This window comes from Rousettus aegyptiacus, unplaced genomic scaffold (assembly GCF_014176215.1).
Source record: "Rousettus aegyptiacus isolate mRouAeg1 unplaced genomic scaffold, mRouAeg1.p scaffold_m13_p_1, whole genome shotgun sequence".
In the NCBI taxonomy this organism is placed as follows: Eukaryota; Metazoa; Chordata; class Mammalia; order Chiroptera; family Pteropodidae; genus Rousettus; species Rousettus aegyptiacus.
In genome coordinates, this window is record NW_023416284.1 from 2,200,231 (window position 1) to 2,223,607 (window position 23,377).

At 66.1% G+C, this 23,377-nt stretch overlaps 1 protein-coding gene across 2 annotated transcripts in view; it reads left to right on the forward strand.

Annotated features, from left to right (window-relative positions):
• The window catches only part of AJAP1 (adherens junctions associated protein 1), an 88,842-nt gene that overhangs the window by 39,400 nt on the left and 26,065 nt on the right, over positions 1 to 23,377 (forward strand). For both annotated transcript variants that reach the window (XR_004953121.1, XM_016144372.2), the window contains exon 2: positions 3,630 to 4,438. Coding sequence is in view for 1 of the 2 variants with exons in the window: in XM_016144372.2 (XP_015999858.2) it covers positions 3,630 to 4,438 (809 nt within the window). In the remaining variant the exon portion in view is untranslated. The remainder of the gene's footprint in view (positions 1 to 3,629; positions 4,439 to 23,377) is intronic.

Sequence of the window (23,377 nt, forward strand, 5' to 3'; positions counted from 1 at the left end):
TGGCGCCAGAGGTCCTGCGAGGGCGGTCCGGTGGCCTTGGGGACGCAGGCCCTTCTGTCCAGTGGTGCCAGAGAACCTGGAGCAGCCCGCGATCCAGGGTGACCTTTGGCAGTGGCTCCCCGTGGCTCCGGGCCCGGCCCGGCCCCCTGCTAACTTGCTTTCTGTTTCTGTGGGTCCCGCGGTTCCGGGCAGTCCTGGGACGTGGGGGCGCAGGCCACGCGGCCCCCCGGCCCCCGGTGGCCGGCCTCTCCTCCCGCCGTGGCGACTTCCGGCGCATGCGCGGGGGAGCAGGTGCAGCGCCTGGGCGGCCCCGCCCCTCGTCTGCATCCTTTGCAGGCGGACGCTGGGGCTCCACCCCCCCCCACACCCCCACCGTGAACGCCCACGCCTCTGCATGGACACGCGCCCACACCCGGAGTGGGGTTGCTGGCGTGGCGGGAAGTTCCAGGGGAGCCGCCAGACTGTTTTCCGCATCACACGCTCCCCGAGGACGCGTCCGAGTTCGCGTTTCCCCACATCCCCTCCACCCGCCGCCCCGGCCCGAACCGTCCGCCTCGCCCGCCGCTTGCGGCCATCCTCGCGTGCGTGAAGCGGGGGCATGCCGCTGAGGGGTCTGTGGGTGCCCCCGGGTTTTGGGGGAGCCGGGACCACCTGTGCCTGCTCTGCTGGTGCCCGCGCCATGGCCTGGCCTCCTCGGTGCCGGCAGCAGCAGGCAGTGATGTCAGCAGCCCGAGCCTCCCTCCCGAGGACGTGCGGGGTTTCTCTGTCATCTTCAGAAAGGGCTGACAGCACCAGGGTGGCTGCGGGGGTCCGAGGGCTCTGAGTGAGTGGTCCTCTCTGAACTGAGTGTGGCGTTGGGGGCCCCCAGTGCTGTGCTGATGGGGTCAGAGGGAGGAACTTCCCGGGGTCCTGCCTGGCTTTGGTGTCGGCAGGGGGGATGAGGACAGAGGTCGCTGGTCACTCCACGTGTGGTCCCAAGTCCTCTAATGCTGAGATGCAGCTTTACCCTAGGGAGCCGCCCACCTGTGCCCAGGACCAGGCCAGATGGCACGCCTAGGCCTGAGGGCCTGGCCACACAGCAGAGAGTGCAAGGCCTTCCACCCTGAAGGTACAGACCAGCCCTGGCCTCCAGGAGGTGGGGGCTCCCCCGCCAGCAGCCCTGTCTCCTGGATGCCGGAGGCGGGGCGGGGCCTGGGTCCTGCCGGGTTCGCTTGCCGGGTTCACCTGCCCACCTTCCTTATCCACTTCAGAGAGGAAGGACCTGGACCCAAAGAGGAAAAACAAACCAAGCTCTCCAGCTTTGAGACTGGTTGGTGTTTCTGCATAGCAGCTGGGTGGCGTGGAAATGAGGGGGTTTCTATGGTAACCAATTACAGCTTATGATTGGTGAAAAATGACAGAAATATCCTGTGTGTAAAGTTATGCTGGGGCAGGCAGGCGGGCGCAGGCTTAGGTGCTGCCGTGTTAATTTCCTGGGCGCTGTTTCTCAAAGTGCTGATGCCAGGCAGGTGTGCACGCGGCTGTTCTTCATGCGGCCTGCCCGGTGGGCTCTGGGGGTACCCGGCGAGGCCCGGTGCGCTCTGGGGGTACCTGGCGAGGCCCGGTGGGGCCCAGTGGTACTTGGTGAGGCGTGATGGGGCCTGGTGCTGCCTGGCGGGGACTGGGGGGTTTGGTGACACCTGATGAGGCCTGGTGGGAGCTGGTGAGGCCCGTGGTGCCTGGTGGGCTCTGGCGGTGTCCAGCGGTGCCCAGTGCGGCCTGATGGTACCTGACGAGGCCTGGGGGTGCCAACGGTGTCTTCCGGGCTGAGGCGCCATCCGGCTTGAAGAGGCGGCTTGTTTCCCTAAGTGCCCGGCTCTCGTCCAGTCGTGCAAAGTGGTGGGAGAGGCAGAGGTCAAACCGCTCGGCCCCGCTGCGTCGCCGGCACCGGCGGGAGCTGTGCCGTGTGTGCGGGGGGCTCCACGCCGACCCGGTTGGGCCGTGCGGTGTCGGAGGGCCTGGTGCCTGCACCGAACCCGGCCGGTGCCGCCGGGAAACTGCACAGCGGCAGGAAACCGGCGTGGAGGCGTTCGCGTGACGAGCCGCCCCCCCTTTTCTGCAGCAGAGCACTTTCATTCTGATCGAAAAACTGGGGCCCGTCACTTGGGGGTCAGCCTCACGCGGTAATTAGCGCTCGTTAACACACGGCTCCTCCACTCACGTGCCGGTGGCCGTGGGGACCAGCACCGTCCCAATGCCAGTGAGAAGGGGCCTGGTATGCCCGTGTGTGGGGGGGGGGCAGCATGCGAGCAGGACTGGGGGGCCTTGCTGCACGGGCACGCTCACACACTGACACTCACACATCACACGTCACGTACACTCACCGACACGTGGTCCCGAGACACACGCGCTGACGAGGTGACTCACGCTCGCACGCCGACTTCCTCCCTGCCACGGCCGGGGCCCACCTCACAGAGCCGCGCCGCCTCCTTGCCTCTGGGGGTGGGGGGCTCGCGCACCCCGAGCCTACGCCCGCCCCCGCTCGCCGCTCACTGAGGTCCCGGGCGCCCGTCAGCTTTCAGACCTGACGTCGGTGACAGGCGCTGACTTCGAATGGCGCCTGCACCCAGTTCTCGGTTATCTCAGCAGGTGCGGGGCAGGGGGGGGGCGGCACGTGGGCCGCGTCCCCACCCCCTTCTGCGTGGCCATCCTGAGCTCTGGCTTGTCACATGACACTCTGCGAGCCCGGCTGGCTCATCTCCCTGGAAGCCCAGCGCAGGGAGAGGTGGCCCGCCACGGCCAGCCTGCTCGGGGCGGCCCTTTCCCCAGCCTCCGCGGGCCGAGGCGGGTCAGCGGCCTCCCGGACAGAAGGCGGACAGGAGGCTCACTGGGGCAGAGCGGGCGCGGCCACACACTCACCACGTGCCCACAGCAGGGCTCAGTTCCCTGAGCGCAATCAGGGCGGGCCCAAAACGAGCAGCTTTCCCGGGAAGGCGTGTGAGGCCGTGAGCCTGCTGTGAAACCTGCAGGTGGGCTGAGACCCGCCAGGAGAGCACGCACCAGGGGGCGAGGCGGGGGTGCCAGGCGGGGCGACCGGCTCTGAGGGGACAGCCCTGTCCCTGCTGTCCTCAGCAGAGGTGGCTGCACGGTTAGAGTCACCGGCCTGGACCACGCCCTGCTGCCCTACCCCCCATGCCTCAGTTTCCCCCAGACAAAGGCGAACGCAGAGCGGGGGCTTCGCAGTGGTGCCGCTAACCGCCAGCCGGGGGAGGGGTGGGGCTTGGGACTCGGGTTCCTCCCGTGCTGCGGGGGCGGCTGGGGGCGGGCCTGTGGCCCCGCGCGCTGCTGGCTCTGTGGCAGGTGACGTGCGGGCGGGGAAGCAGTGCTGACGACACGATGACACGGTGGCTGGGACCGTCCTTCCAGACGCTGCTTGACACACGCCCGAGTGGGCCCCTGAGCCGCTGACGGAGGGTGTCGGTTTCCCTTTGGAAGCTGGGACTCCCCCTTGCTGCGAGAAGGGGGCCCCCACCTCCGTGTTGCCGGGAGGGGGCCCCACCTCCGTGTTGCCGGGAGGGGGTCCCCGCCTCCGTGGGGAGGGGCGACGCCGTGACCCCGCCCACGCTGACGCCGCTCTCTTTCCCACGCAGGTCCATGTCGATCCGCTGGCCGGGCTGCCCCCTGCGAAGCCACACGTGGATGCTTATAGCCATGTTTCAGCTGGCGCTGGACCTGCCCGCGTGCGAGGCCCTGGGCCCGGGCCCCGAGTTCCGGCTGCTGCCCCGGCCGCTGCACCGGCCCCTGCGCCTGTGGAGCGTGAAGAGCGGGCAGCCGGCCAGGGTCCCGGCGCCCGTGTGGAGCCCCCGCCCGGCCCGCGTGGAGCGCAGCCACGGCCCGATGCAGAGTCCCCGGGCCAGACGGGCGCACAGACCCAGGGACCAGGTGGCCGGCCTGGTGCCTAAGGGGGGGCTCGCCAAGCCCCCCGCCGCGGCCAAAGGCGGCCCGGCCCTGGGCGCCTCGGCCTCGTCGCCGGCCCCCGCGGCGGCCGGCGGGTGCGCCGCGGACCAGCAGGCCCTCCTGCGGAGAGGCAAGAGACACCTGCAGGCGGCCGGCCTCGGCGGCTTCGACCTGCGCGGCAGCCGGCCCACCACGGAGGCGGAGTTCATCGCGTGGGGGCCCACGGGGGAGGAGGCCCCCGAGCCCGGCGTGGTCCCCGGCGTTTCCGGCCCCACCACGGGCTCCGTCTTCCAGACGCGGAGGACGACCGCGGCGCCCGCCAGCACCACCACCTCGGCCGCCACGGCCACCTCCGTGCCGCTGCAGACTAACGGGGTCACCGCGGCCCTGGACCCCAGAAGCAGGATCCAGGTTGGGGTTAGCACGACAGAGCCTCCCACCAGTCCCAGCAAAGACAGCGGGAAAGACACCCAGCCCCCGCGGATTCTGGGGGAGACCTCAGGTAGGCGCCCTCTTTCTGGCTTGAGTACTGCTTGGGGTGAGAGATGTCCTCGGGGGCGTGGCTCGGGAGGGGGCGTGGCTCGGGAGGGGCGTGGCTCGGGAGGGCGTGACGGGGTGTGGCTCGGGGTGCAGAACTGCACAGGGTGACGCTGCCTGCTGGGGCTCCACGTTTCTCCATGGCCAAGGCCAAGGGCCGCCGTGGGACGGGCGCACCCCAGCAGACGCAGGCCGTGCTCCGGGAAGGGGTGCCGGCCGCCCTGGGTGCCGGGAGGCGCAAGGCGAGCTTCTGCCCCGAGCGGTGGCCCCGAGGGGGCGCCGTGCCTGCCTTACCCCCGCAGCTGCGCCGGGGCCACCGAGCCCTGCCGGACACAGGACCACACCTTCCGGAAGGGAGGCGCTTTGCCTCTGTGGGGGGCCAGCTCGGGGTCAGGCGGTGGCGCATTCAATGGGGTCAGGGCCACGTGGACTCTCTGGCCTTCGGGGGCGTGGCTCTGTGGGGTGGCCGGTGCCCGCCCGGCCTGGAGTGGGGAACCAGGCTGGTGGGCAGCGGTGAGGAGGGTCGGCCCGCGGGGGCGGCTGGGGCTCCGCAAACTGCCCGGGCTGGACATCGCGGCGTTGCCGGGGTGTCTGGAGGACGCGCTCACAAGGGTGGCGTCGCTGCTTCCGCCTCCTCTGCTCCGGGCGTGTGGACCGCCCCCCCCCTCCGGCGCTTCCCTCCGGCACCCCCTCCTTCCGCTGCTTCCAAAGGCGCAGCCCTTAAAACCCTCCCGGGCCGAGCCCGCCCTTCACGGGTCGCCGCCGGCATGGACCCGGCTTCGTGGCCAGCTGGGGAAAGCACAGAGCCAGGGACCCCCCTGTCCCAACCCTCCTCCAGCGCCGCTGTCTCTGTGGCCTGGTCGTGGCCCCGCGCCCCACCATGACTCAGGGCTGGGGGGTCGGACCTGCGCATGCGCATCCTGGACAAGCAGCCGCGCTGGCCACTGCGGTGGAAGGGGCGATGCAGGTCCAGGGCACGGCGGCGGCCGCCACGCGGCCTCGTCCACCCCCGCTTGCCGGGGCTTCAGAAACCGGAGGGGAGGGGGACTCGCTCCCCAGGGTCCCCTTGCACTTGGCCTCTGCACGAGACTGCATCCTGGCAGGCGGGCCGTGGCCAGCGGCTGGACGGGTTTCCATGGAGGGCCGGCCTTTGTTCTGTGGCCTACTTTCTCCCTTGACTGGAACGAGAGAGCTGCGGTTTTCATTCCGAGTGCCTCTTCCCTAGAGAGAAACATCGCTGTGAAAGGAATACCCAGCTCCATGTCCACACCAGGCTTGGGGCTGTGAGCTTGGGCGCATGGCAGGAGGGTCTGCAGGGCCCTGCACCCGCCACCCCAAAGACCCCCTCTCCCCCCGCCCCCAGCCCCGTAGCTTCTGGAATCCACACACAGGCCTGCGCCAGGCACCCGGGAGCAGCTTACAGAGCATCTGTTTTTACCTCAATGAACTCACGAGCCATCATCATAATGGAATTTACTGCTGCATTCACTTACTCTCATCTCCTCTGTATACGTCACTTACTATAGCGACACGGATGAGAAAGCAAGTCCCCGTTTATTCCAAATTGTATTTGATATTACTAAAGTTAAATGCCGGGGACACCATTACAGGGCTCAGCAAATTAATTCACAGTGCATTGGACGTTGCTAATCCAACTCGACAGATGCTTATCTTGGAAAAGATTTGTGGTTCTTCATGATATAATCTGGTGCGAGATTAATTTGTTTAGCAAAACAGATTTAAAGGGGGGAAAATATGTGTGTCCTGATGCAGAGAAATGTTAATTCTGGGATGTGACGCTGGATTCTGAGAAGGGACAGCCAGTGGCCTCAGCTCCCAGGCCAAGTCAGGGAAAGGCGGGAGATGCTGAGATGGTCACTCTCGCCCGGGATCATCCAAGCCCAGTGGGTCCTACATTAGTGACGCGGCCCCCCACCCCGGGGTCCTGCGAGTGCCCCTGGCCTCGGCAGTCATCGTGGGCTCCCTCTCTGTCATGGGGTGGGACCGCCACACACACTTCGCAGGCAGACTCCAAGGCGGCGAGGGCGGTCCCGGGGACACCAGGGCTGTGGTCACGGCCCCTCGTGTCAACGTGGGCTCTGCCGTGTGCGGCCACGCGGCCCTGGGAGATGTCCCGTCTCTCTTTGCTCTATTCTCCTCATCAGCAAAATTAAAGACATCTCTCTGCTAAATGATTGCTGCGAGGATTCAGCAAATCAACAGCAAAACTAAAATATTGTGCCTGGCACCTGAGGCTCTCCACTCACGCCAGCAAGAGTGACTGCGAGAGGAGCGTGGCAGGTGACAAGGACAAGCAGGCGCCAGGGACAGGGGAGTCTTGTCGTTCCAGCACACCCAGCTTTCTCACTCACTGCTGGGGACCCCCAAAGTCTAGAATTCAGCCGTTGGGAAGCAATGTGAAGAATTCATGAAGTCGGTTTTGCTGTCCAATGAGGAATGTTTGGGATCAGAGTTTGGGAGCTGTGATTTAATTTTCGCTTCCGTCGAGAGCTGTTTATTTCGAAGGGCGTGCTCCGTTTTCCCGTCTGTCTGCAGTGCGGGCGTCAGTGGACAGGGAAGGGGCAGGGGGCTGGTGATTTGGGGCATGTCCTGCGGGAGCTAACGTGACGTGGGACAGCTGCTGGAGTTGTCAACGGCACCTCTCGCAGAATCGTCCTACAGGCGACGCGACTGGGAAACCTCTCCTAGTTTCAGTGCAGTGGTGAAAAGCACCGCCGCCTGCCCTCGAATCCCGGCTGCATCTTTATTAGCTGTGTGAACTTGGGAGACTTGCTCGCCCTCTCTGTGCCCCAGTGGGAATTACAGAATGAACCATCTCGCAATGTTGTAAAGATTAAGTGAGATAGTACATGTCAGGTGCCCAGTGCTTAGCTCATGACAGCTGCTCAGTACAGGCCTGCCAGGGTCATCGTGATGTTGTTGCCGATGGCGGTGCTGGGGAAGCGATGATGGTGATGGCGGTGATGATGATGATGGTGATGATGGTGATGGTGATGGTGATGATGGTGATGGTGATGGTGATGATGATGATGGTGGTGATGGTGGTGATGGTGATGGTGATGGTGGTGATGATGGTGATGATGGTGATGATGGTGATGATGGTGGTGATGGTGGTGATGGTGATGGTGATGGTGGTGATGGTGGTGATGATGGTGGTGATGATGGTGGTGATGGTGATGGTGGTGGTGGTGGTGGTGGTGATGGTGATGATGATGGTGGTGATGGTGATGATGGTGGTGATGATGGTGATGGTGATGATGGTGATGATGGTGGTGATGGTGATGGTGATGGTGATGGTGATGGTGATGGTGATGGTGGTGATGGTGGTGATGATGATGGTGATGGTGGTGATGGTGGTGACAGTAATGGTGGTGATGACGATGATGATTGCTGTTCTTGAGGTGATTTGCTGCCGCCAGCTCGCTGCTCCATTGCGGAGACACGTGATGAGGTCCCATGTCCTTGCGCCTGACCTTGGGGCTCCACGCAGAGGCATAGATGGCACTAGCCAGGAACTGCTCGTGGTGGAAAATCACCTGGCACAGGTTCGCTCAGGCGTTCAGCTCCGGCCTCACATGGTGCTGGCAGAGGGCGTGCCAGAGGGTCGGAAGTTCACTTGGGGTCAAGAGAGGAGAGCTCCCCAGAGCGAAGTGCCATCCTCCTGCGACAGCTCTCTCGCTGGTCATGTTCTGAGTCTGGAAGCACAATGTCTCCCAGGAGAAAACTAGAAAGCTGTTTCCTGGGCTTTTATCTTAAGACTCGTAAGGGAGCTGTGGAGAACCGAGGGCGGCCGATTCCCGTGGCCGCGGCGTCTCCGGGCTGTGGCGCTTGGCGCACAGCATGTGCCCTGACTGCCTTGGACCCCACCTGCTGGCACCGGGGCCCCGAGACCCTCCCGCCTGCTCAGGCACAGCCGGCTCTTTCCTCAGCTGCCTGCGCTCACAACCGTCACAGGGTGCGCCAGCCGGGGGGACTCGGAAGCCCTTTCGGGCCCTGTTGCCACGCAGGGTTCGTTCCCATGTGGACCGGTCGCGTGTTCCCGACGCCCAGCAGCTCGAGGATGCGGCCGCTCAGGCCCGCCTGGTGATTTTTCGCTGGGGCTCACTCATGCGTTTCCGAGGATGATTTCCAGCTTGCTTTGTCCTTGTCACCGGGGGGCCTTCGGTGTCCTTTCCCCGCGTCCCTCTGTGAGCAGCAGAGACAGGCCGGCGTCATCGTCTGTCACGGCAGGGCTCGCCTGGCCCGAACAGTGGAGCGACCTGGGGAGCATCTCCCGTCGAGACGAAACAGTTTTCGGGCGCCAGAGCGGGCGGGGACAGAGCGTGTGTCCGTGCGCGCATTCGTAGCCGCGGCGGCGGAGGCGGCGGCGGAGGCGACGCCGAGCCGCTGGTGGTTAACTCGCGGGGTGTTGGCTACGAGGGAACGAAGCTGCCCTTGATGTAAAGGTATTTGAAGCAAATGACTCATGAGCTCGCAAAGTTCGGAGTGGCTTAATTGGCGTGAGAGCATCGGCGAACACATGCGTGTGCGGAACACCGTGCACCGCGTCGCCGGCGAGGAGGCCCGCAGCGCCTCGCCGAGACTGTCCGGATGGGCGCCACGCGGCGCGTCCCGCGGCCGTGGTTTCGGACCGTGACCCTCGCTCGGCCTTCTGACCCCGTCGGTCCTCCCCGCCCCCACCCCCGCCGGGCTCCTCTGCATGTGCTGAGCGCGGCTGTGTCTGCACCCGTGGGTGCGGGAGCTGCGGCTGGTCACGGCCGGCCGGACTGCTGCGGACGGCTCGTACGGCTCGTCGCCGCTGCCGAGCTCCTCCCTCCCACGGGCTCCGGGCTCCAGCCTGTGACGCTCAGCGCTTCCTAAGCATCTTTGTTTCCCCAGAGCCTCATTCTCCTTCTAAGACAGTCAGGGGTCGGAAGGTGCCTTAATTCCTGCGCATCGTGGAGCCCGTCCTGAGGCATTTTCACGCTCACCGCTCCCCGGCATTTTCCCCCGGCAGGCCCCCCAGAGCGGCAGGAAGAGGCCAGGGTTGGCACCCCCTCTGCTTAGATGTCGGTCTCCGTTAGGGGTGCTGGTGGGGTTGCTGGCCAGTCAGGCCTCGGGGACTCGCATCCTGCACCCCACTAAATACGACATCCATAACAGATCCGTCTGCCACACGGTGGATTGAGTGTATGGCTTTCATCACTCACAGGGGAACTATTCTGAGCGTTGAGATTAAGCAGCAGACAGACCATGATTTTTAGGATTTGTGTCTGACCATATTAGGAGGGCGGGTGTTAGCGTTGCGGGCTCCTTGATCCTTTGCATCGGGAACTGTCACCTCCGGGCTAGTTGCTGCAGACGGCTGTGCCCGGGTGGGGCCGGCGAGGGGCTGGGCACCCCAGCACTTTGTCCCCTCGTCAGGGAGATTAGGAATCCGTTTAGGGAACTGAGACAAGTAAGGATGCGCGTTTGCACGAGAGAGAGAGAGAGGACAGTCCAGGGCTGGAGAGGGAGTGAGGCGGAGCCGGGGAGAGGCGGCCCATGCTCGTCATTCTGGACGCGCGGGTCCAAGTGGAGGGGCCGGCCCGGTTTCTCGGGGGGGGGGGGGCGACGTCCTGAGCCTGGGGACGCTGTGCTCGCAGAGGACAGCGGGGGGCTGTGGCGGCCGAGGTGCCTGAGCCCTCCCATCCCCCCAGCAGCCGAACTCGAAAGGGTCCCAGGCGAGTGCGCCTGGTGGAAGGACCCGGCTCACCTTTGCAGCAGGTGGGCTCCCGGCGAAGGCGGCAGCCCCGCCCGGTCCCAGGCACTCAGCCGAGACCGCGGCCGGCACGTGCCCCACGCGCCATATGGTCCGAGGCGCCTCGGGCCTCCGCGTTCACCGTGGTTCCGCGAATCTCCACCTGGAGGTCTGTTACTAGCAGGCGATGATCGGCAACGACAGAGGACAAGGTCTCCCTTTCCAGAAGCTTCTTCCAGCAGCAGGGCGCAGAATCTCCCCGTGTAGCTGACCAGGGTGGGACGTGCGGAGCCCGCCGCTGCCGGAGTGAGCGCCGGCCGGCGGTGGGGCCGAGGCCGTGTCACGTGACCCGGGGCTCCTTCGCCTGCAGAGCCAGGCGGTGTGGCCGGGCTCCAAGGTCGCTCTGAGGGGACGATGTTAACCTGGGCCCTGCAGGCGGTGTGGCCGGCCTCCAAGGTCGCTCTGAGGGGACGATGTTAACCTGGGCCCTGCAGGCGGTGTGGCCGGCCTCCAAGGTCGCTCTGAGGGACGATGTTAACCTGGGCCGAGGCGCGCCTCGCCTGGGGGCTGCGCCGGGGGAGGGGACGTCGCGCATGCCGGGCGCGAGCTCCTCCTTTCGTCCTCCTCGGCCTCCTCCCCCGAGGTGTTCAGACCGGGCCAGGACTGCAGGCGTCCGGCCCGCGCTGTTCTCGGAGTTTCCTGGCCTTCGTCTGCCCTGGAAGGTGTGGGCCGTCAAGCCTTCCCCGGAAACCCTCGCTGACCCCCGCGTGAGGCGGGGGGGCGTCGCGCGGGCTCAGACCTGGGGGCGGGGCGCGTGCCGGAGTGGTCAGTGGCCGCGTCATCTGCATGGGGACAGCCGGCGTCCCTTCCCTGTCGACTGAACGGCACGGCCCCGGTGGCCAAGCTCGCCCTTCGTGATCCCAAAACCCCCAGGAACTGGGGGGCTGATGCCGAGGGAGGCCCGGCCACTCATGAGTAGGGGGCAGCGAGGCCCGAACCCAGCTGTCCTCACTTCCTGTGGCTCTGGCGGCCTGCTCCCCGCCACCCACTCCTGATCCCTGAAACATTGGGACATCCTGAGTGGGTGGCCCAAATCCGAGAGGAAGCCGACGCCCACGTGTGACGACACCCTTGATAGAGGAGCACCCCACCCCCAACCGCCCTCTCGGCCTTCCGGAAGCTCCAGGGGCCTGTCCACCAGCAGCTGTGGGCGGGAGGGTCAGATGCACACGCTGCCCAGAAAAGCCAGCATCGCGACCAAAAGCACCGTCGCCTGTGGCAGGGGAGCAGGAAGATGGGGTACGACGAGGCAGAGGCATCCGGGGAACGTGGGGCGGGGAGAAGACCGCGGGGTGGGGGGGCAAGAGAAAGAGCGAGCCTAGGGCAGGCTCCCCGCACCTGCCGGACCCGGCCGCGAGGCGCTCACACCTGTGCCGCCCGCTCCGCTCCGCGCACCTGTCCGCAGAAGATGCGACTGAGCGCGGCCGGGGGCTCTGAATCCTGTGACTCAGAGGAACCACGAGAGAATGTCATTAACGCTAAACGCCGTCTACACTGGATGGTGTGAGACGGAGGTGACGGTCCCTCTCCCTCCCCCGCCACGTGGCATCACCAGGAACACGTGTCCTCGGCACTAGCTAAGCCAGGTGTGTCCTCTGGACATCGAGGGCAGGTGACTTTCCAAAACGCTGGGCGACTCCGATGACGTTTGGGACAAAAACAACACGAGTCTTTTTAAATCCGTTTGGAGTTGGTGTACGGTGTCGTGATGGTTCCAGGCGTACAGTACCTGACGTTTGCACACCTTACACGGTGACTGCCACACTGAGCCTAGCAGTTACCTGTCACCGTGCAAACTGACGTACAGCCTCCTTTCGACGTCCGCGGTGGTCGTGTTCTCGGAAAATTCGGTGTTCATTAAAACCGTACAAAACAGAAACCATGGGTCTGTGCATGGACGGGGGGAGGCCTTCTGGGCTCGGAGCGTTCATGGCGGTGGGCACAGCGGGCCGTCCGGAAGCCCCACGGGACACAAGTCCGTCTGCGGGTGAGCACGGGGGTCGTGCAGCATTCCGGCCCTACCCAGGGAATGCCCATCATCGTGACGACCAAATCCAAATACGCCCCTCACATTCTTAGCTGCCTCTGGCTCCCCAAGAATCCCTCTCTAGTCCCGCACATCCCAGAGGAATCTTCCAGGCAGGGTAAGTCCCACCTCTTGCCCTCGACTGCGCAGCGGAGCTGGCTTTCGCCTTCTTCCTGTCCCAGCATCCTCCGCTCTGGGGGCGGCAGACAGACGTACCGACACGAATAGGAAAACTCCGGTCAATGGAGAGTTTTAGAGAACCCAGAAATAAACCCACAGCTACGTCGTCAGCTAACACACGACAAAACAGCAAGACCATACGACGGGCAGAAAGACCGTCTCTTAGTCAGTGGTGTTGGGAAAACTGGACAGCTCCATGAGAAAGAATGAAACCGGACTGCCACCTGTACCGTAAACGAGAATGAATTCACGATGGAGTAACGACAGGAGAGTACGACCTGAAACCGTACAAGTCCTGGAAGAAAACATAGGCGGTGAGCTGTCTGACGATCTCTTTAGCGGTATTTTTTGAGCCAGCCTTCTCAGGCAAGGTCAATGAAAGCAAAAATAAACGAATGGGACCACCTCGAACTAAAACGGTTTTGCCCGGTGACCAAACCATCACCGAAGCGGAAAGGAAGCCTACCGAGTGGGAGATGTTTGCAAATCCTGATCCAACGAGGGGTCACTCTCCAAGACACGTGCAGAACTCACACAGCTTGACGTCACAAAACCTGATTAAAGCGCCGGCCGAGGCCCTGAAGCATCGTTTTTCCAAAGAAGACGAATGATGGACTGAGGGACAACAGGTGCAGGAGAAGGTGCTCCATGTCGCTGACCGTCGTGGGAATGAGATGTGGCCTCACGCGGGGCAGAATGGCCGTCACTGATAGATCGCGGTGAGGACGCGGAGCACGCGGACCCGCACGGACTGCTGGCGGGAATGCAGAATGGTGTGTCCGCCACAGACAGCGGCATGGAGTCGCCTCGGAAAATGGAAAAAGAGATGCTGAGTTGCCCGGTGATTTTCTTTCTGGGTACACATCAGAAGAAAGTGAGAACACTAATTCGAAGAGCTGTGTGACCCCCCTGGTCACTGGTCACTGCAGCGTTACTCGCAAGAGCCAAGACATGGAAGCCAGCCAGGCAGCCGCCGACGGAGGACGGGCTGCAGGCGAGGTGGTGCGTGGTCGCCGTGGAATATTACTCTGTCGGGAAAAGTGAAGTCTTCCCATCTGCAGCAACGTGGGCGGACAGAGAGGGCACCGCGCTGGGCGGAGTGAGTCCTACGGAGAAAGACAAATGCCATGTGATTTTATTCATATGTGGAGTGTGAAAAACGAGAAAAACAAAGCAAAACAGAAACAGACTCACAGGTAGTAGGTACAGGAACAAGTCGGCGGTGGCCGGGGCTGGGGCCGGTGAAGCAGGTGAAGGGGGTCCAGGGGTGCGAACTTTCGGTTGCACAACAGTAAGTCTGGGGTGCGATGTGCCGCCCAGGGACTCAGTCGGGATAGTGCGGTAACTCTGTACGGTGACGGACGGCAGCCCGACCTACCGAGGGTTTCATTTTGTAATGTACGGAAATACGGAATCACTGTGACTCGAAACTAATAGGATATCGTATGTCAATTGTGTGTCAAAGAAAGAGAGAATGGGGGGGGGCGGGAGGAAGAAGGAAGAACTCCGGGGCCGGATGGCCGGACCCGTGTGTGGGGGACAGTGAGCCGCTTCGCCCAGGGCGCTGACATGCGGGTCGAGACCGGGGTGGTGAGGAGGGCACGGGGCGAAGGAGCCACGTGGGGAAACTGGCAGGCCCAGTGACGGGGACGGCCGTGTGGCGGGCCACCCGCAAGGTCCCGAGGGTGTGCGGCCGTCGCGAGGCACCCGGTGTGTTCTCGTCTAGGGGACAAACAGCGACGTGACTCCTCAGACGCGATCGCCTTCCCCAGGTTCCGGGGGACAGGCTGGGGAGGGGACACGAGAGGCCGTGGGGCCGAGCGAAGTGGGAGCCTGGACGGGTGGTGACGGCGCCGGCTGGCAGGAGCCCCACCCCCCACACACACACACCGAGGCATCGGGCGGGGTCGTGGGCGGAGCACGTGTCTGGGCTTGCCCTGGCGCCCTCCATGGAGCCGGGAAGGTGGGTGGGCGTGGGCCGGGAGGTGAGCAGCCGGGCGCCTCCGCTGAGCCGGGCAGAAGCTGTCGTGTTGACCGTGCAAGCGAGGCCGGCCTCGGGCTCCTCGGGTGTGTGAGTGTGCGGCCGCCGGGGGCGGGAGGTCCGGCCTGGGCTGGGGGCTCCAGAGCCTCGGAAGCCGGGGCGGTGTCGCAGGTCACGCGGAGGGTGGAGGTCGCCTCGAGGGGATGTGAATGATGACGTGAGGGCGGCCGGAGGACAGGGCCCTGGGGAGCCACCGAGGCGCGAGGACTTGTGCCCAGGGAGGAGGGAGCAGGAACTCGGAGCCCCGTCCACCCGCGGGAGGCGCCTCGCAGGCCGACGGGCGAGCGCCTGGCGCCCCGATGGAGGGAGAGGGGGAAGGGCCCCCTGCGACCCCAGAGCGAGTCCTTCAGCCAGGCTCACGGGGCCCCTCACCCCCAGTACCCTCCCCGACACGCCCGCACACGCCCGCTTTCTGAACAGCGGAGAAACGCGGCTTCTGGGCGAGGAGCCAGCTGTGGGCTCGTGGGGTGAAACGCCCCTCGGACCCTTAGACCCCTGGGAGGGAGAAGACCAAGCGCGAACGGGGCGATGGCGTCCTGCGCCTCTCAGAATCCCCGAAGCCGGGACGGCAGCACGTGCTTCTGCACGCCCCGGCCTGGACGCCAGGCCACGCCCACCAGCGTCTCCGCCACCACACGCGGCCAGCGTGGGGATGGACCCCAGGGCGCCCGGGGCGAGCGGAGCAGCTGCGCCTTGGAGGAAAAGTGGAGCCGCCGCCAGCTGCCCCCGGGCCCCAGGCAGCGTGTGGGGGGCTCTCGGGGCCAGGGCGACCCGGCCCCTGCCGCCAGCTGGGCAGGGCGGGCCCTCCGAGCCTATGTCCCCACGGCCCGTTCTGGGGTCCTCGGGCTGTACCTGCCCCAGGGAGGCGAGCTGAGCTCGTGAGACCAGGGCTGCGCCCGCCTCGTCCCGGGGTCCCCACGCGCCTGGCCCAGGGCCGTGCGGGTGGTCAGTGTTCGGTGGCGGCAGCTCTCACGAAGGAGGAAGGCCACCTCGGACGCCCGCCTCCCCGCGTGGTTGGAACGAGGCTCAGAGAGAGCCTGCCGCCCCGGGGCCCTCCAGCGCCGTCCCCTGTGAGCTGGCCCAGGGCACCCCTTTCAGTGAGGCTCACTGAAACTTCTACGCTGGAGCAGAGTGCCTGGGAGAGCAAAGGTGGGCAGGTTTCCCCGCGACAGGCCGGTGGAGCAGCTGCCATGGAGACGTGCGCATCAGCGTGCCAAGGGCGTCATCTGCACTGACGTACGTCACCCACAGCCGCGAGGGGGAGGGAGCCGACGGCGTCTCTCAAACGCATCTGACCACGGGACGCAGAGTGTGGAGAGCCGCCAGGGTCGGGTCACTCCGGGCAGCACCTGCCCAGGGGCTCCGTGGCCCAGGATGGCCGTCGGGGCTGACGGCATCATCTGACAGCTTAGCCAGCACCGCGGGGCCTCGGGGCGTCGAGCCCACGTTCACAGGACCCGGAGCAGGGCCGGCCGGCTGCGGCCCGGGGCTGGACCCGGCCCTCCACCCACTTCTGCGAATAAAGTTTTATCGGGCACGGGCCCTTCCGTTCATTCCCTCCGCGGCTCCTTCTCGCCGTCACGGTGGAGCTGAGAACCTGCAGCGGATGGCGAGACCCACACAACTAACGTATTTACTTTCCGCCCCTTTAAGGAAAACGCTCGCCGTCCCCCAGAACCGAGTCGCGTACCAGAGTGACCCCCCAGTTAGAAAGGTGGAGGCACTGGGCTTGCGTGCAGACCCCGCCCCCCCACTTTCCTGGGGGGGGCGATGGGGACGAGGACGCGTAAGGCCGAGGAGGGGCGGCGTTGGAGGGGCCCGGGCAGCGTGCCGGGGCGGAGCGGGACCGCCGCACGAGCTGGCCGCGCGTCCTGCTGGCCGGGCTCCCTGAGGGTCCGGAGACGCAGGCGGCCGAGGCCGGGCAGTCGTTGTCCCCGAGACGGCCGTGATTGTCCCCACAGTGGAGGACGTCATGGGCATCAGAACGGGGGCCACGACTCGCCGGTCCCATGTCACTGACCCAGCCCAGCCGGGCTTCCTGCCTCCCCCGCCCCCCGCTTCCCCCCACCCCGAGGCTTCTCCCGAGGGAATTCCCGGGGACCAGTCTTCTAGGGCAGGGACAGGTCACCCAATGTGTGCACGAGCCGGCATGACGCAGAGGCTCCGGGAGTCTGTGGCGGAGACAGACCCGGGGCGGGCGCAGGCCGAACGGTTTGGGGCCTGGTCAGGGCAAACGGACGAGAGAAAGTGGGGAGTTCTAACTGGCCAGGAGAATGGGTGACTAGACGGCAGTCTGGGGCGATGGGCCCGGGGCCTGCCGGGCGCGCGGCCGTGCTCTGCTGGCCACTGTGGCCGCGGCGCCACCCGTTCGGAGAGAAGCGTCCGGCCCGCGATCACTTCCGTCTGGGGCCGAGGTGCCTGGTCCTCACCTTGTTGAGTTTCTCTCTTAGTGTCGGGCCCAGGACCCGGCTGTCCTCTGACCCGCCCTCCTGGGGGGCTCCCTGTCACCAGCTCCCCGTGGCCAAGACGCGCGGGGCCTCGGGGTGTCTGCCGGCCCTCGGCCCTCACTGCGCACAGCCCCCGCTGGCCTCCGCTAGCGCTTGCTGCTCGTGGGGCCTGGGTCCCCGGTCCTTCCAGCCCTGGCCAGCCCCGAGCCCGCGGTTCTCCTGTGTCCTGGGAGAGACCACCGAGATGAAGTGCACAGCAGCACTGAGAGGTGGATCACTAGTTAATGTACTCAGCCTTCGGGACGTCCCACCCATAGGTGGCGCCTACAGTGAATGAGTAGGCGCCCCTGCTTCCGGCCAAGGCGTGGACAAGCTCTCCCTTTCCTGGCGAAGACCCATCCCTGGGCCCGTGCCCCGTGGTGTCTGCGCCGGCTCGGACGCTCTGCAGCCCAGCTGCCCGGCCCGGGCTGGCCCGCACACGCCGCACGCGGGCCCCTCGGGGTCGGCCGTGGCGCTGGCTCCCGGGCTCCCGGCTCCGTCACGTGGCCCTGCTCGCTCCGCCTGCAGAGTCCGTCGTGGTCTCGGGGGGCCATTGCCGCAGTCCACTGCAGCCAAGGAGAAGCTGCATCTCGGGGCAGGAGGCGGGCCTCTCTGCCTCGGGGACCGGCACCCACTCGCCCACGCTGCTGCGGGCCAGGCGGCTTCACCCACCGATCTTTATCATCTCGGTTGCGAGGCCTGAGAGTCCACGGTCAAGGTGTGGGCAGGGCTGGCTCTTCTGTGGCTGCCTGGGAGCAGCTGTCCCGGGCCTCTCTCCCTGGCTGGCCGGTGGCCGTCCTTCTGCTGGGCACCATCGTCTCTGAGTACAAATGTCTCCTCTTTATAAGGACACCGGCCGTGCCGGATCAGGGCTCACACTAGTGACCCCGTTTATCTTGATTTCCTCTGAAAAGTTAGGATTTCCAACGAAGGCCACGCTCTCGGGTACGGGGCGGCAGGACCTCGGCATCTTTTGCGGGGCGAAGTTCACTCCTCGAAGGACGCCTCTCCTCACGGGTCACCAACCAAACGCGGCTCCGCTCTCTTGTCTCCGGGCAAGAAATGGCCCCAATGGCCGCCGGCCCCACGAGAGCCACACCTCGAGGACGACGGGGACATGTGGAGAGAGCTGGGGGTGGGGAGCAGGAGGTTCTGGAAGTTTCTCTCCGCCACCGTTTCGGCATGCCGCGGGAGGGGGAGTCTGTGGAAGACGGTCCTTGTGGAGTCTGACCGTGAGGCTCGCTCTGGCATCGGGGGGCACAGCTCACAAGACGCTGGCGGAGAAATCTGGGCAGAGCCGCGGGAGTGGGGAGCCACCCGCAGCTCCCCGGCCTGGGGCAGGAGCTGCAGTGCATGATGGGGAAGCGCGCCCTTCCTCTGGATCGCGTCTCTAAAGAGAAGCAGACACATCCTCTGCGTCTCCTGCTGGATTCGTCCTCCATGCTGGTCCGTTCCCAGGAGGCACGCGGTGTCTCCCTCTCGCCGGAGCCAGAGCCGGGGACCGGGGGAGGGGGGGGGCCGGGCGGGGCCGCCCCCTCTGCAGCAGGAGGCGCAGCCTCCAGACCCAGCCCCAGGCGGGACACTCCTCCCGAGGAGCCAGCGACCAGCCGACCAGCTGGCTCCGTGCCTTGGCTCGGAGCCCGCGCCTGCGGGACGGGGCGACCCCCCTCCCCCGTGGAGACAAGCGTTTCCGAGCACCTGTGGGTGCCGCTTGGAGTTGGGCCACCCAAGGTGCACAAGAAAGAACGGAGGCTCGGCACGACGCGGGGCACCCCCACGGCCCCACCCACGCTGCCCCAGCCCGTCCGTCCCGCCCACTGGGCCGCGGCTGCCCGCACCCCTCATTTCCCCTGGAGCAGAGAGCACGTCGCCCCCTGCCGCGGATTCGGCCCCCGAAGCGAACAGATCGCAACTGCTCGAGTCGCGAGAACATCTCGTCACTGTTGTTGTTTTAAAGCCGCTAAGGAGACGTTCGCACCAACGGCTTCTCCATGTGGCCGCGTCTGAGCAGCCGGCGGCCCTCCTCCTGCCATCCTTAAATGCCCCCGGGAGCTAGGGGCAGCTCGGTGCTAAAGCGGGGTTGACGCCTGAAATGGGCGCAGTCTCGTTGGTCGCTTGCTCGCCGGGGGCTCCGAGGAAGGAGGAAGGTAGGGACGAGGCCAGCAGGGCTGGTCGCCGCAGCGGGAGGTCCCGCGCTGCCCTGGCCTCAGTCACAGCTGTGGGAGCAGCTTGGGGAGCCGGAGGAGGCAGGTGGTTGAACGGCCCGTGGCCCGCAAAGCCAGCTGGTGACATGGAGGCCCCACGCCAGCTCGCTGTGCCCTGGGCGCTGTTTGCGGGGTGCTCCGAAGGGGCCAGCGCCCGCGGGCTCCAGTCCATGCTGTCCACCCCCCAAGATCCCTCCCCAGAGGCCAGATGGCCTCACTGATCGCCACTGTGACAGCGACAAGGAGGGAGGGGCGCCCGTCACCCCCGTGGGTGTCGGCGAGCCCCCAGAGCCCCGGGTGGCAGCAGGGTGCGGCCTCCGGGGGTGCAGCTCCACCGGGAGGGAGCCCATGTCATGTGCCTCCCCCGCCGACGTCACACACTCCCAGAGGCCTCGGAGGGTGGGGGACAAGCCTTTCAGCCAGCCGCCCACGCCTGAGGAGAGGGCCCCCCACCGCGTGCCCCGCCCTTCCCCAGAGAGCGGAGGAGGGAGCTGCTGGAGGCAGGACCCTTGGGTGTGGGCGTGCCCTGGGGGCTCTGCAGGTCCAGGGGACCCGGGCCTCTCCTCCTCAGACCTGTCTCCACTGGGCGTCACAGGGGCTGACTGGGCACGGCCCAGCCCGCAGGAGCCGGGACAGGAAGAAACGGCCTGCGGATGCTGGAGAGAGGCCGGCCGCCCAGGGGTGCTCCCCGAGTCCCCGGCCTGGGCCCCAGGCTGTCCTCTGCCTGCAGGCAGCACCGCGCTGGGCCGCGGCCCGGCCCCGTGAGACCCGGCTGGACCCGGGCTGGACCAGGGCCTCGGCGTGCACGGCCGGAAAGCGGGTGCCCGCTGGTCCAGCCGCCCTGGCTCACGGACGACGGCGCTGTACCTGCCGGCGAGCTCCGGCACGCCGCGTCCTCCCCACGTGGACACGCCAGCCCGGACGGCGACCTGTGGCCTCCTCTGGCCCTGACTCCTCACAGACGAGCTGAACTCGGGTTCTGGACACTTCCGTGCCCAGTGGAGTCTCTCTGAGCTTGTTAGTGCGGAGAACAGTTAAAAAGCTGTTGAAACACTTATTTCGGCCCAGGAACCTTCGTGGGATTTCCTGGTCCCGTGGGCTGAGGGCTCCCCGGTTCTTTCCTTTCCGCTCTTAAAGAGGGGAGCCCGGGAAGGCAGCAGGGCCCCGCTGGGCTCGGCTCCGGGCTGTCATTTGATCTATTTTTACAGAGACGAAACAGTCCTTTCAGAATGCACGTCTACCCCGAACAGGTCGCTCGAGGGAAGGGCCTGTCAGTGGCTGCCCGAGGCCCCGGCCGCCCTGGGCAGCGTCAGGTCCGCGTCCTGGGTGTGGGGGAGAAGCAGCCCAAGGGACGCCCATCTGCTCGTTCACTCATTCATTCCTTCATTCATTCATTCCCCCCGTCGCGTGTCGGGCTTCGTGCGAGAAGCGGAGCCTCGGCGGTCGGCAGCATGGTCTCGGCCCGCCCCCACCAGCGTCCAGTCTGGCGGGAGTGGACGCCCGGTTCCCAGATGCCCACGGCCATTCTCTGAGCACGGACGGCCCAGCGGGCGTGACCGGGGGCAGGTCGTGCTGTCCTGGCCGGCCGTCCCCCGCCGGGGACAGGGCAGGAGAAGGCCCCGCGACCTGTGCCGTCTCCCCCGGAGCTCTGGTCTGCCCACACACCGTGGCCTGTGTCAGGGCCAGGAGCAGAACGAGGAACATTCTTGCCCTGACTTCCGGGTTCGTGGTTCTAGGGCGAGACCCGCGGGGTCTGTGCGTCTGGGCTCTGACTGGTCACCCTTGTAGGCCGTCACGTCCCAGGGAGTGACAGGGCTCAGCCCAGGCAAACCGGGAGTGGCTCGCTGAAGGCCCGTCAGTCACGACAGATAGAACCCACGTACGGACCCGCAAATCCCCGAACCCCGACCGACCGTTCTGGGAGGCACCGCGGAGCTGCGGCTCCGGGCGGTGGGGCCCCGGGCGGTGGGGCCCTGGGCGGTGGGGCTCCGTCGTCAGCTGAGCTGGGAGAGCGAGGGCAGGAGGGGCACCTGCCTCGTAGCCCCTGAGTCCCTCCCCCAGGAGACCCTGGATTCCGCCCGCCCAGGAGCTTAGTGCCCAAGGGACGCGCCGTCTGGCCTGACCGTGGACCTCAGGGCCTGCAGGCCTGGGGAGCTGGTCTGTCCCAGCGCAGACACCGAGGCCCAGGGACAGGCCTGGGCGCCGTGCTGGTGGCACAGCTGTGGCCGACCCCGCGACGCCCCGGGCTTCCTGGGTGAGCGTCAGCCCGAGGCCTCATGGCTGCTCTCCGAGCTTTCTGGGGAAATAAGTCAAAAAGTTAATTTGATTCTGAACAGATTCTTAAATCGGTTCCCAAGAGGCGGGGGTCGATCCGCATGTCACCTCTCCGTCCCCCTCCGCCCCGGCTGGCACTTCCGGGAGCGGCTGCCGTTTCCCGTGTCCCCCCCCCCCCACCCCCCGCCCCGCTGCCCAGAATGACCTGGAATGACCCGCAGAGCTGGTTATTGTTTAACAAAAGCCGTTCGAGGGAGGGAAGGGAGTGGCCGGTTCTGGGCATTTTCTTCCGTCCTCCTTTGAACTTGGTGTCTGTTTCTCAGACACACGGCCTCACGCTGACTTCGAGTGGTGTGTCAGGCCACAGGCACATTTCGTCCTGCATTCCTGCCGGAACGCGGGGTCCCTTCTTGTGCCCTTGGCATCTGAGTGTCTCCTGTGGGGATAGGCCCCCCCCATCCTGGCGTGAGCTCCTCGCCAGGCCTCACCCGCTGTCCCCCGCTGGCGCCCAGGACAGCCCCGCCCCCGCTGGGGCCTCTCGTCTCTGAGGCAGGAGGACCTAGCAGGACACAGGCCCAAAAGAACTGGGGCCAGACGCAAAGGCGCACGCGCGCAGTGTGTCCACGGCGGCAGCGCTCGCACTCGGCAGCAGGTGGGCACGGCCCGGGGCCCGCCGGCGGATGGGCAGAGAAGTGGGACGTGGCCCGGGCAGACAGCGCGGCATCACTGACCCTCGGAAAGGGACATTCTGACGCCTACCGCGGCACGGGCGGACCTCGAGGACAGGATGCCGACCGAAGTCGCAGAAAGCCAAACGCTGCGTGACCCCACTGGAGCCGGACGCGCAGAGACAGCCGGATGGGGGGTCGGGGGCTGGGGAGGGGGTTGGGGGTGCTGCCCAGAGGCGGCCGAGCTGCAGTTTTGCGCGATGGAGAAGTTCCGGGGACAGCTGTGTGACAATGTGACTGCACTCAGCACCACGGAACCGCACAGGTAAAATGGTAAAGTTTTATGTGACGTGTGTTTTGTCATTACAACATTTTAAAACAAAGGAACGGAGGGTCTGGCCGAGCCTCGCGGCGTGAGGCGCAGGGCGTCCTGCCCCTGGCCCCGGCCCTCATCCTCGGCAGCATCCGGGGCAGAGAGCCCTCCTGGAGGCTCCGAGGGCACAGCCCCACGACCGACCGCGAAGGGTCGGCTCTCAGCTGTGAACATAGTGCCCGGCGGCCAACGAGGGGGCTGCTGGGCGGGGCAGCGGCCGGCGGGGTGGTGACCAGCCCTGGGCGACGGACTGGGCCGAGCGGATGTGCTCACGCTCAGGAGAGCCGGGCTTCGGACGGCGGCGGCTCAGACGTGCAAAGCGGGAAGCTGGCATTGGTGGGTTTGGAGGTTGTCCCGGCTTCCCGGGGGGCTTCTGTAACACAGCACCAGAAACTGGGGACTCAAAACAAGGGCTCCCTCCCCGTTCCGAAGGCCAGAAGCCCCAAATCAAGGCGCCTCAGGGCTGAGCGCCGGCCGGAGGCTCGCAGCGAGGGTCCTCCTGGCTGTCGACGTGCGGGGCTGCGGGCGCCCCTCGGCTCGCGGCCGCATCGCACCAGCCTGGCTGTCGGCGTCCGGGGCTGCGGGCGCCCCTCGGCTTGCGGACACCCCTCGGCTCGCGGCCGCTTCGCACCAGCCTCCGCCTCTGCCCTCCCGTCTCCACCTGAGTGTCCGCCTGGCCTCTCCTCCTCACGTGAGGACGCCCGTCATCGACTCCACCGTGACCTCCTCTTAACTAATTACATTTCAAAGACCCGATTCCGAATAAGGTCACATTCTGAGGTTTCCGCTATTCGGAACGTGGAGGACGCGCTAAGACCCGCCGCGGAGGAATGGGCGCAAACCGTGGCTTTC